At 35.5% G+C, this 18607-nt stretch overlaps 1 protein-coding gene across 1 annotated transcript in view; it reads right to left on the reverse strand.

Moving 5' to 3' along the window:
- The window catches only part of COL24A1 (collagen type XXIV alpha 1 chain), a 295110-nt gene that overhangs the window by 92097 nt on the left and 184406 nt on the right, over positions 1-18607 (reverse strand). The window contains exons 31-36 of the mRNA XM_090268285.1: positions 11422-11475; positions 6792-6845; positions 2361-2414; positions 1960-2013; positions 649-702; positions 256-363 (exon numbers count right to left, since the gene is read on the reverse strand). Coding sequence (XP_090124411.1) covers positions 256-363; positions 649-702; positions 1960-2013; positions 2361-2414; positions 6792-6845; positions 11422-11475 — 378 coding nt within the window. The remainder of the gene's footprint in view (positions 1-255; positions 364-648; positions 703-1959; positions 2014-2360; positions 2415-6791; positions 6846-11421; positions 11476-18607) is intronic.

Raw genomic sequence — 18607 nt, forward strand, 5'->3', positions numbered from 1 at the left:
ATTATGCACAAATATCAAGTCATTGTGTTGTATACCTTAAACTTACATGTTATATGTCAATTATATTGTTAAAGTGCAACACAGGGAGACAGTGTCTTTCCTCCTTGGGGGTTAGGTAGATTGTCACTCTTTCTTTCTAACTCCATTTACTCAGTGCACATAAATAAGTGTGTGTGTGTGTGTGTGTGTGTGTGTGTGTACACACACAGGGACTGAGTTCACTGAGTATTTAAAAATGAACCCTGCAATACTCACCGGAGGGCCCATTAGACCTGCTCTACCCAAGGGTCCTGTGGCCCCTGGTAAGCCCACCTCTCCATTTTCTCCATCCTCTCCAGGAAGCCCCCTTCCGCCCAGGTTCCCCTGTAAACCAGTAAAAAATTTTAAGAACAAGAAAGTAGTAAAATAAATATACCACAAATAAGGAGATTTTTTTTTAGAACATAAAAATAGTTACATAAAGGGTAAGGCAAAAGTAGGTTTACAGATGTTCATATGGAAAATAATACAATAATTAATAAATAATAATACAGGAGTCAACTCTGTTTTATGTACTCACAACTATAAACCTTTTTCCCCACCATGTTTAATATTTTAAAGAGTTTATAAAACATCTACTTTATACACAATGTTAAAAGTATAATTTACCTTTAATCCATCTTTTCCTTGGAGACCTTCTTCTCCAGGAGCTCCTGGTTCACCCTAATTTGTAGCAGAAGCAGTAAGATTTATTATTTTCCTAAATCACCTTATTTTACTTTTTGCCTCTGGTACCTATAGAAAGTAGCATTTGCGTATATTTATTCTCACTTCTACTTCATTTATAATGACTATTTGACAGTATAAGAGGCATACTTTACTTTTCCTGGAATAGCTCTAAAGATGATTTAAGGAGTCATAGTGTTGTAAATTCAAATACAAGACAGTCTCAGAATATCAATAGCTTTTAGATAATAAAAGTTAATATATATTCATTTGGCAACCTTGGAAATTTATACAGTTAGACTTCTGTTTCTGAGTTCAAGAACTGTAAACACCACACCTCATAAAATTACAGTACTTTGCTATACTAAATGACATGGATTAATACAACTTAATTCAGTTAAATTCAGTGTACCTGATTTTTAGTGTATTTTCTCCTTTATGGAGTAGAAGCAATAATCACACCCTGTTACATAAAAAAGCCATCTTATAGATACAGAACTTAGTGAAATGTAGTGCCATGCTTTGTGAAGCTAATAGAGGAGCACTGGCTCTCTTGCTACCCGAAGTATTTAAAAGGAAATTAATCAGCACATCTCAGCTGTTCCACTGCTCCCACCACTGACACTTCCATTACTCTGATCCCACACTGCCTGCCGCACCCCCTGCATAAAAGGGAAAATATAAAAGAAACTGGATGCAAAATATATCTGTCTACTTTGGATTTTAGTAAACAAAAGTTGCCAAATTATCCAGAGCATTGTTATCTCGGGGAAAAAGATGACCACAGATCAGATTAAAGGCTTTTATCTTCTGCAAGCTATTAAATTACAACTATTCACAATTATTTCCTTTAATGACCTTGCATGACTAGTTTTTTAAAAACATAAATTAGATTTCAATCTTTTTTTCTTTCTTGTTAGGTCAAAAAATATTCTGAGAGTTGATTGCTAGAATTTGTGAATTTCTTCTTAATGCTAACATTAGTGACAATCTCACTGACTCCACATATTTGGCCAGGGTTCTGCAGAGTACACTTGATTCTGAGAAAAGGAAGCATGAGGTGAGGACTCTAAATGCTACTAAATCACAGTGTGAACAGAGTTTGGCATGCAGCTTTGAAATTATGAAATACAGAGATACACATTCTAGTGTACCAGAAAGGTTTGCTAGGTAATTTTTGCAGTCTTTATGCTAAGTTTTGAGTCTCTGAAACAGGTGGGTGGTGCATTGAAATAGTTTCTAGTAAACACTTACTCGTAATCCTGGTTCCCCAGTAACTCCAACACTGCCTGCAGGTCCAACATCTCCCTGAAGAAATAAAGGGAGAGAGTAAACTCTTTTCTATTAAAACTTCATTTCTAATAATTATTGAGGGCATACCACGAGCATAGGGGTTTCTAAACACTTCCCATTTTTCTTTTCCCTAATTTAATTTATTAATATTTTGCTGATTAGCTTTATTACTTGTATCTCATATACATACATACATGTACACACACATCTCTATACATATATACAGGTAGTATTTTTCTGAAAAATGTTTTTTCTGGCTCTTTTTTATCTGTTGTTCTTCACCTGATTTCAAGATGGTTTTGCCAAAATGTGGCCAACATAGAAGATTGTGTAGAGACCTCTTTATCATTCAAGAAGGTTACCTTTGCACCTGGTTCACCTTGCAGACCAGACTCTCCCTCAATACCTGCAGGTCCCTACAAGAGAATGAGTCGACATATGGTTTGTACACATTGCTTAACCAATTACAACCTCATAAGATGGTAACAATTTTTAGACCAGGGGTGAGATATCTATGTCCGGGAAAGGGTCTTTGATGTCACTTCATAAACTTTATGGCATAAGATCAGATAATTCCTGGGGTATTTTGACAATTCAAATGACAGAAAAACATAACCTGAAATAAAGACTTTTAAGACCAGTTTCTTCTAATTCTTCCACTTATTTTTTAATCCTTGGTCAAACACAAACTACCTCACATTTCCTTTTCTAATTTTTTGTTTTTTCTTTCACTTTTTACTCTTCTCCTTCATTTCTGTTAAGCCCTTCAGAACACACTTCCATTAAAAATTCAGTTTTTTAAGTTGGTTTTATAAAATATATCACACAAAGGAGATAAAAATTAATTCATATTATAAAAGATTCTATCTGTCTATCTATCTACCTACCTACCTACCTACCTGTCTACCTATCTATGGCATTTCTGCCCATCCTCTTTTCATGAGTGGGTCCAGTTGGAAAGATTTTGGTTCCTTTTACCTTGAAAACATACAACTTTTTACCACCACTGGCTTTTTAGGCCTGGATCTCCTATGATTGCTGCTGTATTGCTTTTTTGTTTCTTGAAGATACTTATTTTGTTTTTGAGCATGCTAATGTACTGTATACCCTTCCCTTGTTCCCTTCCTCACTTCCCCTTTCTCTTCTCTAATTTTCTTTTCTCTCCATTGCTGTGTGTGTCATATATGTGTATGTGTACACATACATATAAACTTATAAACACATACACATGCATTCTATAATTCCTATTATTTGGAATAGAGGAGTTGTTTAAGGCGTTAATCCTTAACAACATCTTGACCAAAAGTTTTCTGTTTGCTTTCTTTCAGGGGTTTCTCAATAGTTCAGATCCATGGGTAATAATCTTCATTATAATTATTATAGATTAAAATATCATTTATGACATTATAGTACTTTCAGTGAAAATAAGTTCAATTTTCCATTTGACTTACCTTCTGCAACCCATATTCACTTTGCTTTTTGGATTAAAAAAAAATATACAAATGCACAATAGTACAGATGGACTTATAATGAAAAGCCCCAGTCCCATTCCTCAGAGGCAACTGCTTCATAAAACAATTGTGGTTTTCAGTTCTAGCGTTTACTTCTGTAATTCAAAAGTTATCTCTACTTGTTGATGTGTCTCCTTGCTAAAGTTTAGTTTCCTTATACTTCCTTTGTTTACCATCATTATATCAATTCTTAAATAGTTATATTATCTACGTTTTTCTGTTGGTTACCTTTGTGGCTTCTCTACTGCTACGAGAGGCAGTACAGTACTTAAGAGGAAGGACTATGAAGTGAGATTGCCTGGACTTCTGCTCTGCCTCAGAAATTGCAGAATTTAATATCCCAGTCTAAGATTCAGTCTCTCTTGAGAGAGAATTCCAACACTTTCAGGATTTCTTCCATATCAAAATTGCTTTTATTCTCAGAGGCCTCCTCTAGTTCCTAATTTCCCCCAATCTGTTCTCTCTTTTTGGCTTCTTTCTTTCATTTCTTAGGCTAAATCAAATAGCTGATATTCCAATCTCTGTGAACTATTTTTTATACCATTCTTGATTTAGCACCTTAAATCCCCTTTTACATTTATATTTGTAGTTGAATACTGCTGGAAAAAATCACACTTTGTGCAAAGTGGCCTCATTATATGTTGAGAGGCACTGTGGGTAAGAGAAGAGTACGGAAAGGGAGATTGCCTAAATTTAAATGTAGGCTCTACCACTACTACTAACTTTGCTCTTGAGCAAGATACTTAACCATTTCATGCTTTTGTTTCCTTATCTGCAGAATGAGGATAACAAGGGTTCTACCTCATAGGGTGTCATCATGGGCCATTAATATAGGAAAGCACATAAGTACACCAGTCACATAGAGTGTGCTTTATAATTGCTAGCTACTGTTTTCATCATTAACATTAATATAATGCAAATTCAGTCTTTTACTTCAGCTTGACTTTTAGTAAAGTATGTACGTTCTTTAACTTGTCTTTTGTCATTTCCCTCTTCCATTATCATCAACTACTATTCTAAACCAGCATATTTTCCTAAAATGATCTATTCAACCCCAACTCCTTATCACAAACAGAATTATTCTTTCCTACTCTGTTAAAATAACTCCCAGTTATGAAGTATGACTTCTCTCAGCTTTCTTAAGCTCAGAGGAAGTGGATTATATAGGTTATCAGCATTAGCTTTTGAGTCAGATGTGGATTCAAGGCCCAATTCTGCTACTTGTTAACCATTTATCTTGGGCAGATTATGATTTCAAATTGCCTAACATTTTTGTTTGGTCTAAGAAAAGGAAGCGTATTAGCAGCCATCCTGTTGCACAATTTAGAAATCTGGAAATACTTTCCATTCCTCCTTCTCCTTTACTTTCCATACCCCACAAATATGCAGGTCTACAGAAGTTATATAAGAAACATTTCTCAGGTTGATCCCCTCCTTTCCTTTCCTATGACTACTAGTTTAGACTGTCATTATTCATAGCCTGGCTGAAGGCAATGGCCTTTGAAAGGTCTACATGCCTTCACCATTCTCCTCTCAAATACATCCTCCATGCAAGTGCTGGAATTATATTCTAAATACAGAACTCTGACTTTATCACTGCTTAGTTTATACCCTACAATTATGATAGCCCATAACATATAAGGTTAAAGCTTCTTAACAGAGTACCCAAGACTTTTCATGATCTAACCATTTCTCCATAACATCATCTATTATAACTTCTTGCTTTGATTTTAAGCATCAGTGAATCCATCCTGCCTCATTTTTACATGCTTCTGCTCATACTATCCCTTTTCCTTATTCCTTCCTTTCATATGGCTAAAAATTACTTATTCATTCCTTAAAACTCATCTCACACATACACACCATCATCTTTTTTCCTTACCTGGGTGAGGTTAGTGCTCTTAAATTGCCCCGTGAATATCTCCACCATTGATTTTAACACACTATAACATAATGATCTTTTATATGATTATATGCTGGAGTAGATGAAAAACTCCTAAAGGAGTCAGGGACCATATCTCAGCCCTCCTTTTATCCCTAGTGGATACACAGTGCAGAGCAAAAAAGCATGGCATAATCATGGAATTAAAAATAGGCCAACAAACTGGAATACACAAGGGAGGAGAAAAGTTTTATTGGGATGTGGTTGAACAGGTCTGCAGAAGTTAGATAATACAGAACATTATTTTTCATGTTAAGAAACTGACATTTTATTAAAGGCTATGAGAGCCATTAAAAGTTTTCAAGGAGAGGAATGATATGACAAAGATAAGCTGGCAACAAGTAGCTAAGAAATGATGGGAGTTGAAGGAGACATGGGATAAAGCAGAGGACCAGAGTACTAGCAACAGGGATGAAAGGGAAAGGTGAGAACTGAGATATCAGGGTGGGGGGCCCTATTCCAAGGAGAAAGATGGCTGATTGGAGAGGATGAAGTAGAAAGAGAAGTCTAGGATGACTCAGTTTAAGATTAGTGGGCCAAAGGATTATCTTTCAGTGAAATGGGAATAGCAGACGAAAGAACAGTGGGAAAGTAATGGGTTTGGGTTAGATATTTTGAATTTGTGATCTTTGTGGAACATCTAGTTACATATGTAAAAGCCAACAGAAAATCAATAACTGGGGCTGAAAAGAGAGGCATGCATTGAGCTATCCAGCTGAGAGCTATCAGAATAATATGTACTGGTAATTAAAGTCCCTGTGATAATATGATCACTAGCTAAGCTGAGGAAAAGGAAGGACAGCTTCACATAAACACTGAGAAAAGCTACTCAGAAGGTAAAGAACAGAATCAAGAGACAGCAGTTTCAAAGAAGCCAAGGAAGGAGAGAATTTATGTCTAACTTATTTAGTGCTAAAGTTAATAAACAACAGAAATCATAGTTAGATTTTAAAATAAATAACTGGAATTTATTATTCCAAAATATATCCTGAATAGGGGTCACTTCTCAATATTCTTCTATAAAGGAGATATAACATCTTAAAATGAAGGGTTATCAGCTTAATTTTCAATCAGTTAAGGAAAAGGCTTACCCACTTTTTGTTGTGCCATTTAAATGAGTTGTTAAGAGGAACACTTTATATATATAAAATTAGGTCCATACAATCAATAGTCATCCTGCTTGCAATGGAATTTTAGGTTTTATTTTCTGAATATGAAACAAAACACTATAGGATTATTTTCCATAATATATTATCTAATATGTATATCAATTATACCTTTGAAAAGTCTTACAGGAAGTATTAAGTACTGGTGAAATAATAAGAGCCACAAAACATTACCTCGGCACCCACTTCTCCAGGTGGTCCAGCATCACCTTGCAGTCCTCGTGGTCCCTGAATTAAAATAAAATTTAAAATCTGAGAATAAAATTTCATTTTATATTTCAATTAACATATGCCTCTAAATATGGAATTTATAAGATCACTTGTAATATATTTATTAATGTATTATTTTACTTTCTGTATAAACAGAATTATATATATATATATATATATGTTTTTGATACCTGTGTTTCTCTTGTGAATAATTTTAAGGTATGCTTGGATTCAAAAGAAAAGGAAAGGAAAGATAGTATTGTTCATTCTTTCATTCTCTAAATTTACTCACTCATCAACACTTATCAAATGCCTAATTAAAATGAAATATTTTGCTCATTAGGCTTTCAAAAGTCATCTTACTTAGTGGGTATGGTAATTATAGATTTATTTAACATCCTGGGATAATATGTGAACAAACAAAATGCCATTTTTGAAGAAGTAAATATTTGGTATCCAATGAAATAAAAATATATTGCAGTTTGTTTGATGTGTACTTTAAGATGCTACTAAGTCCAGTTGAACAATTCCTCTGTTTTATATGAATAGATGTAATATTGGATAATCACTAAGGTGCAATAAAATGCATGTTGGGATCTTTATGGAAATCTTTGTCACTATGATAATGAATAGTTTAATTTTAAGTAAATGAACACTGAGTAATTAGCTGATTTCCTAAACATTAAATTCCTCAGTGTAAAGGATCTTAGTGTGTGGAAGCCATTTAACTGGCTAGAATTAGTTTACATAAATTCATACTTATTTAGCAACTACAATATAATGATATATCCTCAGCCATCCAAGAAAAGCTACTTGCACTTTTTGATCTCTCTGGAAAGACAGTATTTTGATCTTTTTGGAAGAACAAAGGGCATTTTTTAGGTTCAGGAAATAATAAGATAGTTAAAATTTTCTATGAGGTTATACTCCCTCACATTTTGTGAACACCTCACTTTTTAAAAAATGTAATAATGGGGAGCAAAACTCTGGTATGATTGGTTATCTTCAACTGTTTTTCTAAATTGTTATAGTAATCTTCATTTTAAAAGATTTGAAAAGTGTGGAAAGTACCAAAAAACAGATTAAGTCAAACACCATAAACATTCTTTCATGGTTCCTTCTTATTCTTTTGTGGGACCATACTTATAAATAACTCTATATCTTTCTGTATGCTTGAGATTGTATTCTAAATATAAATATTGTACCATGATATTGTAAATATTTCATAACAATTATTCAAGGGCTACATAATATTCCACCTAATATTCCATAGTAACAAAGTAATCATTTTCTTAGTACTAGACATTTATACTGTTTTTAATTGCTTTACAGTAAAATTTTGCTTTAGTAAATTTCACTATTTAAAACTAAAATTTAAGGTTTGCAACATCATGTGATATTGTCAAATAACCAAGGTAAACTTTTGCATGATACGATTATAAGGTTGGTATATAGCTATCACTTATGTTTTTCTCTACTCAACAGTTAGGCAGTTAAAGGTATTAAGAAGTCAGTGGTATTTTTCAATTATGGCTTATTAAATATTATAGATGATATTTTAAAATTCAAAGATTCTCTTCAGAATGTATTCCTACCATATTATAAACACTCTGAGAGAAACATCTTTGTGCGTAAGTCCTTGTGTGTAGTCTGCATTTTTCCCCTTGGTACTTAGTCTAAAATATAGTATTATTTGGTCAAAAGTCAAGTCAATTTCCAAAAATGTTGTAAGAATAAACATTCCATAGCAAGATATAAAAATTAGAACCTATTTCTCTGAATGCCAACACAGAATATTTTAAAAATTCTTTGTTAATGTGATGGACAATCTGGTACCTTATAAGTCCATATATATGAGTAGTTCGGTTAAATACTGTTTTTGGCATTTTTTAATCAACTATATGTGATATTCTATGTGTTGCTTGAAAGAAGATGTTCTTTGCCCATATATTTTGGGAGTTATTTTTTTTTAATTGTGTAAGTTCATTATGTATTAAGTGCATTAACATTCAATTTTTTATGCCAGGTAAAATATTAAGCTATTTTGCCTCCTCATTCTTATTTACCCCTGGAATAATTAAATCAAGCCCCTAACTCAATTTATAATAGGTAACAAGATTGGGATAAGTGTAATATATTAATTTTATTGATTTATTTTTATTATTTACTTTTATTATTTTTATTATTAATCTTTATTGTTTTTTGCCACTTATTCCCCTTATACTCCTCTCCCCCCAGCAATCACACTGTTGTCCATGCCCATGAGTCCTTTTTTCTTTTTGCTCCATCACTCCATCCCCAGACTCCCCCACTCCTAGCTGTCATCCTATTCTCCATCTATGAGTCTGTCCCCATTTTCCTTTTAAGTTCAGTTTGTTTGATTCCACATGTGAGTGAAATCATATGATATTTGTCTTTCTCTAACTGGTTTATTTCACTTAGCATAATGTTCTACAGGTCCCATCCACACTGTTGCAAAGGGTAAAATTTTCTTCTTATTTATGGCTGAGTAGTATTCCATTGTGCAAATGTCCCATAGTTTTACCCACTCATCTGCTGATGGGCACTTGGGCTGCTTCCATATCTTGGTGATTGTAAATAATGCTGCAATGAACATAGGGGTGCTTATGTTCTTTCAAATTAGTGTTTTGGGTACCTCTGAATACATTTTCAGAAGTGGAATCACTGGGTCAAAATGCAGAGCCACTTTTATTTTTATTTTTTAAAGATTTTATGTATGTATGTATGTATGTATGTATGTGTTTATTTTTAAAGAGAGGAGGGGAGAAAGAGGGAGACAGACATCAATGTGTGGTTGCCTCTAATGCACCTTCAAATGGGGACCTGGCCCGCACCCAGGCATGTGCCCTGACTGGGAATTGAACCAGCAACCTTTTGGTTTACAGGCCAATGCTCAATCTAGTAAGCCACACCAGCCAGGGCCGGTTTTAATTTTTTGAGTTATCTCCATAGTGCTTTCCATAGTGGCTGCACCAACTGCATTCCCACCTACAGTGCAAAAGGGTTTGTTTCCCTTTCTCCAAATCCTTGCCAGCACTTGTTGTTTGTTGACTTACTGATGACAGCCATTATGACAGGTGTGAGATGGTATCTCATTGTGGTTTTGATTTGCATCACGTGTACTGGCCATCCGTATGTCCTCTTTGGGGAAGTGTCTATTCACATCCTTTGTCCGTTTTTAATTTTTTAAAATTTTTTTGGTGTTGAGCTAGTTGTAAATTATTTATAAATTTTGGATTTTAACCCCTTATCAGATGTATCAGTGAATATGTCCTCCCATATTGTGAATTGTCTTTTTATTTTGTTGATGATTTCCTTTCTTGTGCAAAAACTTTTTAATTTGATGCAGTCCCATTTGTTTATTTTCTTTTGCTTCCTTTGCTTGGGGAGATATATCCAATAAAATATTGCTACGCGCAATATCTGAGATTTTACTGCCTATGATTTTTATGGTTTCTATGGTTTTTATGGTTTCAGGCCTAGCATTTAAGTTCTTTGATCCATTTTGAATTTATTCTTGTGTGTGGGTGTAAGAAGGTGGTCTAGTTTCATTTTTCTGCACTTATCTGTCCAATTTTCCCAACACCATTTATTGAATAAGCTATCTACAGTCAATTGTACATAAGGAAATATATAATAGAGCAACTATCCTAATCTAGGGGTAGGAAAATCTTCCATGAGGAGAAGTATTTGAGCTGTGAGCTCCAGGATCAGTAGTAGTTACTTAGGCAAAGATGGGGAAACATTATTTCAGAGAGAAGTCATGAGCCTTCTATCAATCTTCTATTGATTTTTCAGTCTCCTATTTAGATAACAAAGTGCTTTTCTACTTAAGTCAGTCTCTAGGTCACTTAGTAAATTTTTAAAGTTTTCTTCTTATTGAGGGCAACTTTATACAGTTGTGCATTGCACAAATCTAGGAGCACTATCTGTATCAGTTTTGCACTGATTGGACTTTTTTTTGTAAATGTGATTAAAATCTAGATTAGAGGTCAGCAAACCTTTTCCTAAAGGACAAGATAATAAGTATTTCAGGCTTGTGGATCATGTGGTCTCTGTCACATGTCACCTTTGCTATTGTAGCAAGAATACAGTCATATATATAAGGTTATATGGGCTTCAAGTATACATTTTTATGATATATGATCTTCATAATTGCATTGTTTGCAATAGTGCATTGAACTTCTATGTGGTCTTTCATATAAAGTTGACCTCATAAATGTGATTTTGTGTGTGTGTTTGTGTGCATGTGGCAGAATAAATATTATTATACAAACAGCAAGTCATTTATAAAAAAGTTTCTGAGATTAAATGAAACACAGTTATCATTGTTGAACATAGAACTGTGTGAAGTTTTCATAGTACCAGAAAAACTGAACCAAATTTGACTATATAAAACTAGGAAGGCACTAAAGACTATATTCACAGCAAATTATTTGTTCTGCATAATTAGGTGATCATGATAAATGCTGCTTTTAGAAATATGCCAGCCACAGCAGAAGGGAATGATATCAGAAAAATAAATGTACATTATGAGAAAAACATAATTAGAAAATTATAAAGATAAACTTACTGGTTCTCCTGCTAGTCCCCTGTCTCCTGTACTTCCAGGGGGTCCTTGTAAACCCTGAATAAACAAAGGCAAAATCTGAAGAAAAGGTAATGCTTGGAAATGATTCCTTATCTCAGCTTTCTTTCACACCCCTTCCAGCTTTTATTTACCTCTCTTCTTTTTCTTTCTTTTGTGGTAAAATATACATAACATAAAGCCTACCATTTAAAAAATTTTAAGTGTATAGTTCTGTGGCATTAAGTACATTCACATTGTTGTGCTACCATTACCACCATCTATCTTTAAAACTTTTTATCTTTCCAAACTGAAACTGTATACCCATTGCATAACTCTCTATTTTCCTCCCCCATTCCTACGGCAACCACCATTCCACTTTCAGTCTCTGAATTTAACTACTCAAGGTACCTTATAAGTGGAATAATATAATATTTTTCTTTTGTGTCTGGCTTATTTCATGTAGCACAATGTCTTTAAGGTTCATCCATGTGTAACATGTGTAAGACTTCCTTCCTTCTTTTTTTTTTCTTCTCCAGGCAAGCTTATTTTGCATATTTTATTTTTATTTTTTTAATTTTTATTATTTTTTGGTCCTTGACTTCCTTCCTAAGGTTGAATAATATTCCAGTATGTATGTATGTATGTACTACATTTTGTATATTCATTTATCTGTCAATGAACATTTAGATTTCTACCTTTTGGCTCTGGTGAATAATGCTTCTATAAACATTGGTACACAGATATCTCTTTGAGTCCCTACTCTCAATACTTTTAGGTATATACCTAGAAGTGAAATTGATGGATTATATAATAATTCTATGTTTAAGTGTTTGAGGAACCAAGAAATTTTTCCATAGCAGCCCCAACATTTAATATTACCACAGCAATACAAAGGGTTCAAATTTCTCCCCATTCTTGCCAACACTGGTTAATTTCTGTGTGCATGTGTGTGCATTTCTTTTTTTAAGGACAATTTTATTTTTAAGAATTAATTGTATTTTTTCCCCATCACCAATTATCCCTCTTATATCCCCTCTCCCCTGCAATCACCACATGGTTGTCCATGTCCATGAGTTCTTTTTCCTTTAATAATAGTCATCTTAATGGGTAGAAAGTGGTATCTCATTGTGGTTTTTATTTGCATTTCTCTAATGACTAGTAATATTGAACATCTGTTTACGTGCTTCTTGGCTATTTGCATATCTTCTTTGGAGTAATGTCTAGTCAAGTCCTTTGTCATTTTGGGGCCATACTTCTTTTGTTGTCAAGTTTTAGGAGTTCTTTATATCTATGTGTGTGTGTATATATATCGTCGGCAGCCGTCCGTCTCGAGAGACGATGGTGTAGCTTCTTAAGAGTCTATCTGCACCGCCGAGAATAGCTGTGCAGTCCGACTCAGGAGTGACACGGTATCTGTCTCCTCCCATGTTTAATCGACATCTTGCGATGACGCTGGAGTGTCCTCTCCAGTGAAGCTGAAGCTACAGAGCCTGGGCGGGGTGATATGGAGGGTCTGCTGTTGCCCATGCAGCAGACCCCCCCTCTCTTCGCAGCTGAAGGGTCCAAGGGAAAGACGGAGTCAATACAGCTTGGCTTCAGGTGCGCCGCAGGAGTTGCCGGTGTTGACTGCAACGTCAAACCGCCTTAGGGACTCCGGCTCCGGATTTTCTGTCGGGGTTTACTCCCTTAGCCTTTCCCCTAAAGAGGTATGCCGCAAGGCAGCGGAGGTTTTTTGGAGTCAGAGTTTTCCTTCTCTGATGTGCCCTGACTGGAAGATCGAACCAGCGACACTTAGCTCGCAGGCCGACGCTCAATCCACTGAGCCAAACCAGCCAGGGGCTGTGTGTGTATATATATGTATATATTTTGGCTGTACTAATATCTTTTCAAGACTCTATCTTCAATTATTTTCGGTATATACCCAAAAGTAGAATTGCAATCACATGGTAATCCTATTTTTATTTTTTTTAAACATACTATTTTCCACAGCTGCTGTGTCATTTTATATTCCCACCAACAGTGTACAAGTGCTATAATTTTTCCACATCCTCACCAACATTTGTTTTCTGCCCTTTTTTTTTTTATTAGTTGTTGTTTGTTTTTGATAGTAGCTATCCTAAAGGTGTGAGATGGTATATTATTGTATCTTTGATTTGCATTTTTCTAATGATTAGTGATGTTGAGCATATTTTCATCTGCTTATTGCCCATTTGTATATCTTCTTTTTTTAACTTTTCATTTTTATTATTACCTATTTTTTTCCATTTTTTAAAAATTGTTTTTCTATTACAGTTGTCCCATTTTTACTCCATTGCTCTCCCCTGCCTCGCCCACCTCCCTCCTCTCCCACAGTCAATCCCCACCCTGTTGTCCATGTCCATGGGTCCTTTATATATGTTCCTTGACTAGACCCTTCCCCTTCTTTCCCCACTTATCCCCTCCCCCTGCTCCTCTGGTCACTGCCAGTCTGTTCCTTGTTTCCATGCTTCTGACTCTATCTCTGTGTATTCTTATGTTTAATCCCCATCCTAAGCAGTGACAAATAATTGAGCATAATTATTTTAAATTTGGATTTTTAATAACTTTAATATTGTCATAAAAGTGTTTTATACAAAAATAATATCCTTGTAATGTGATAATAAATATGACTTATGACTTTAAAACCTGGTAATGCACAGGGGTCTCAGGACCCAGATGACTACACTGGACTTTTCCAATGTCCTTCCACTCCCTGCCCCCATTTTTATACCATGTCATCTAGGTACCAAAAAACTAAGTCTTAGATGTGGGATTATATTCTAAGATGGCACGTGAAACTCTAAGTAAAATTTCAGTTCCTTTTTGATTCTCCCATTCAAAGATTTACTGAGTACTGAGTATGTACTGTATACCAAACACTAATGACTACTAATCATATATAAAATACTGCCCTTATCTATTTGCAATTTACCTCCTCTACATTATTGACCTTGGGGAGGTTGGCAATTGTACAGTGGATCACAATTACTATTGATCTTAAAACTAAAAGCTAAGAGAAAAAATATAATATTCAATTAAAAGTAAATATATTCAAAATTCCCAGCAACATGCAATCTTCTAAGCTACAATTATCGATGCTATGTTTAGTTATGTATGGTTCTTGGGTCAAAGGAATATATGTAAAATCATGGACTTCCATCTGACTAAGGCCCTTTTTCAGTCATGAAAATCATATGCTACCTAATCTACAGGCTCCTAAATTAAGAGACTGAATCAACATAAGGGATCCTAACTGAAACATACGGTGAAAGTTTAGGCCCTTAAATAATTTCTGTTCAGTTTGCTTTGTAAAGTGTTTTCACACACAATATCAAGCTTCACATATATTTTTAATGCAGTTAATGGTGCATAAAATCTGTTTGGAAAAGCTATAAAATGATTTAAATGTACTCTGTTTTTATTGGAAATGAAGAAGAAAAGCACAAGCTGGCACAAAAAAATAAAAATTCCCTTTAAGGCATTTCAGATGCTATAGAAAATAAATAGAACTCCTTGCTCCATGACTTGAACTCTACAATTGTGAATACAATGACCAGTAGAATAATGACTATTATAGTTGCTATTTATTGAGAGCTTGTGCCAAACAAATAATAAACATCATTTGTTGTAACTATGAAGAGTGTCTCATTCTAAAGATAGGAAAACTGAGGCTCTGAGAGGTTGAGTGATTAGTGCAGTTAAAAACAGCTACTAAGTGGCAGAACCAATATCTGACTTCCAACAAGTCTGATCCAATGTCATGCTCTTCCTCTATACCAAACTGCTTTCTACAGATTTCAGTGAGGAACCATTCAACATCTTTTCCATTTTCAACAAATATGTGGAGCATCCTCATAGACATTTCATGAGAATAAGCAAGGGAGCATATAAACGTTATTTCCATGGCTACGCTTTCACTGTAGGATCATAAAAACTCTGTGCATTCTGTTTCATTATCTGAAGAATGGGAAAAAATAGAGATAATACTATATACTTTTTGTATTATAAAAATTATGAAGTAAAGGGTTCTCAAGTATTTTTAGTTACTCCAAAGAAAATTCTATTTAAAGAATATTTTTTAAGAGTGTCCCCTTCCAATATTGGCCAAGTAGCTTCATAAAACCAACCTATATATATAGATAACTATAAACTGAGGACAAAAATATTTTTAAAAAAATATCTGAAAGCATTCAGGAAAGACCAAAAACAGGCAAAAACTGGATTGGAGGGGTCTATACATAGAAGAAGAGAATGTTGCTAGGTGAGTTTCTGATTTTTTAAATGGCTTTTAGCCAGAGGGTAAGCCATATAGGATGGTTTTTAAAAAGCAGGATGGAGACCTGTAGTCTTACTGGCATAGAGAAATGGAGGGCAGAATTTGGAGTGACCACAGATCCAGGAAAGTGATGGAAGAAAAAGCCAGGGGGAGGAAGCCTCAAAATCTGAGTATAAACTCTGCTTAAATCCCTTGCCGACAACTGAAGTATATACCGGTGAGGCAGACTCCAAGCAGCCAAGCCAAGAGTTTAAAAACTGAACAGTTCTACCTACCACAGAGCCTGGAGGACTGGACTTTGAATCTAGCCAAGTTGACTATCAGCCAAATTAAAAAAAGAAAGAAAAAAAAAAGGAATACTTTTCAAAGGAACCTAAGAGAATTTGGAGTCTATACAATGCAGGACATAATTTCAAATTACTGGACAGAAAATTTTCCCATATTCATAAGAAAAGGAAATTAATGGAAACCAAACTCAAAATTACTCAGATGTTGGCTTTATCACACAAGAATTTTAAAGTAGCTATCATAAGTATGCTCAATAATGTAAATATAAATGCGCTTATGATGAATAAACAAATAGGAAATCTCAAAAAAGAAATTACATCTGTAAAAAAATAACAATGGAAAGCAAAGAAATGAAAATTAAATATCTGATGTAAACCTTAAAAAACAATATCAGAAATAAAATTTCACTCAATGTGCTTAACAAGTGAGTACAGATACTATGGGCTTATCCAATTAAAAAAGAGAAAACAGGGGGACAAAAGATTGAAATATGAATGTATAGAGCCTCAAGACCTAAGGGATGGTATCAAATGTTTAACATGTATTTAACTGTCATCTAAGAAGAAAAATGAGAGAATAGAGAAGATAGAAAAAAAATCTGAAAAAAAATAAATTGAAAAATTTCCAATTTACTAAAAACACCAATTTACCTACCCAAGAAGCCAGCTAACTTCCATCTGGATACATGCAAAGAAAACCCATCTAGGCACATCATACTAAAACTGCTAAAAAACAAAGATAAGGAGTGACTCTTGACTTTCGGCCAAGATGGAGGCATAGACAGACACGCTGCATCTCCCTCCACAACTAAGAAGGAATGCAATACCTCAAAAATAGAAACACCAGAAAATCAAACTGCATGGAAGTCCAGCAAACAAAGATATAAAGAAGAAATACTCATCCAGATAGGTAGGAGGGGTGGAGTCAGGGCAGAGAGGATGTAGTGTGGTGGTGGCAGCAATGGCAGGCTGGCAGAAAGCACAGTTACATGTTTTAAAAAGTCAGAAGGGAGTGTTCCCAGCTCCTCACTGGACCACGCCACTCACGGTCCCAGCACTGGGGAAAAATCAAGCCTCATTGCTTCTGACTGTGCAGACCAGTGGGAGTTGGGGCAGAGGCAGAAACTGCCAGTCTCTCAGCAGAGTCCGCTTGTTTAAAAGGTCCCCATGGTTCTAGAACATCCGCAGACCCATTCACACTGGAAACGACAGCCAGGGCAACAGCTATAGAGGCACCAGTCCCCTATGGGAAATGGGAGAAGTTCCTGGAAAAGGGGCGAGTGCTGGGCAAGTGGCATTGTTCCCTCTCAGACCCCTCCCCCACATGAGGCGCCATGGCGTGGTGAGACAGGTCACCTTGTACTGAAGAATCCCTAAGGCTCAGCCCCTTACAACATAATAGAAGCAACAGCTCTAGCTAAGACACAGAGTCAAACAAACACAGGCGTCTGTCAGAATGAGGAGACAGAGAAGTATGTCCCAAAAGGGGGAACAGATCTAGGTTTCAGTGGGAGAACTAAGTAAGGAGGAGATAGCCAACCTAACAGATGAGGAGAGAGACAACCTAACAGATGCAGAATTCAGAACACTGGTGATAAAGATGCTCACAGGCTTGACAGATATGCTTGAGTATGGCAAATGCATAAGAGAAGAAGTAAAGGCTATGCTAAGTGAAACGAAGGAAAATCAACGTAAATCCAATGGTGAAGGGAAGGAAACTGGGCTTCAGATCAATGATTTAGAACATAAGGAAGAAAAAAACAGTCAACCAGTGCAGAATGAGGAAGCAAGAATTGAAAAAAAATGAGAAAAACTTCCCAAATTTTGTGAAGGAGATGGACATACAGGTCCAGGAAGCACAGAGGGTCCCAGGATGCATCATGACTGAGATGCCAAAGGTGAAAGATAAAGAGAGTCCTGGGGGCAGCCAGAGAGTTGCCTACAGGGGGGGTGCCTGTAGGACTATCAGCTGATTTCTCAGAGGACACTTTGCAGGCAGGAAGGGATTGGCAAGCAGTATTCAAAGTGATGAAAGGCAACTTGCAACTAGGATTACTCTATCCAGCAAAGCTATCATTTGGAACAGACGGGCAGATGAAGTGCTTCCCAGACAGGGTGAAGCTAAAGGAGCTCATCATCACCAAGCCATTATTATATGAAATGTCAAAGGGACTTACTTAAGAAAAAGAAGATCAAAACTATGAACACTAAAATGACAACAAACTCACAACTATTCACAACTGAATCTAAAAAATAAAAAGAAAATCCAACTAAGCAAATCAGAATAGGAACAGAATCATAGGTATGGGGATCATCTGGAGGGAGAAGGGGGAGAAGTGGGGAAATGGTGCAGGGATTAAGAAGCATAATTGGTTGGTACACAATCGACAGGGGGAAGTTAAGAATAATATAGGAAAGGGTGAAGCTAAAGGACTTATATGCATGACACGTGGACATGAACTAAGGGTGGTGGGATTGCTGGAGGAAAAGGGGGCCCTGGGCAGAAGGGAGCAAAGGGGGAAAAAATTGGGACTACATTTACAACATAATCAATAAAATATACTTAAAAAAATCAACCGCAAAATGACAGACATAAATGCAACCATAT

The sequence above is a fragment of the Furipterus horrens genome, unplaced genomic scaffold, assembly GCF_987537825.1.
Source record: "Furipterus horrens unplaced genomic scaffold, mFurHor1.1.pri manual_scaffold_3, whole genome shotgun sequence".
Lineage (NCBI taxonomy): Eukaryota > Metazoa > Chordata > Mammalia > Chiroptera > Furipteridae > Furipterus > Furipterus horrens.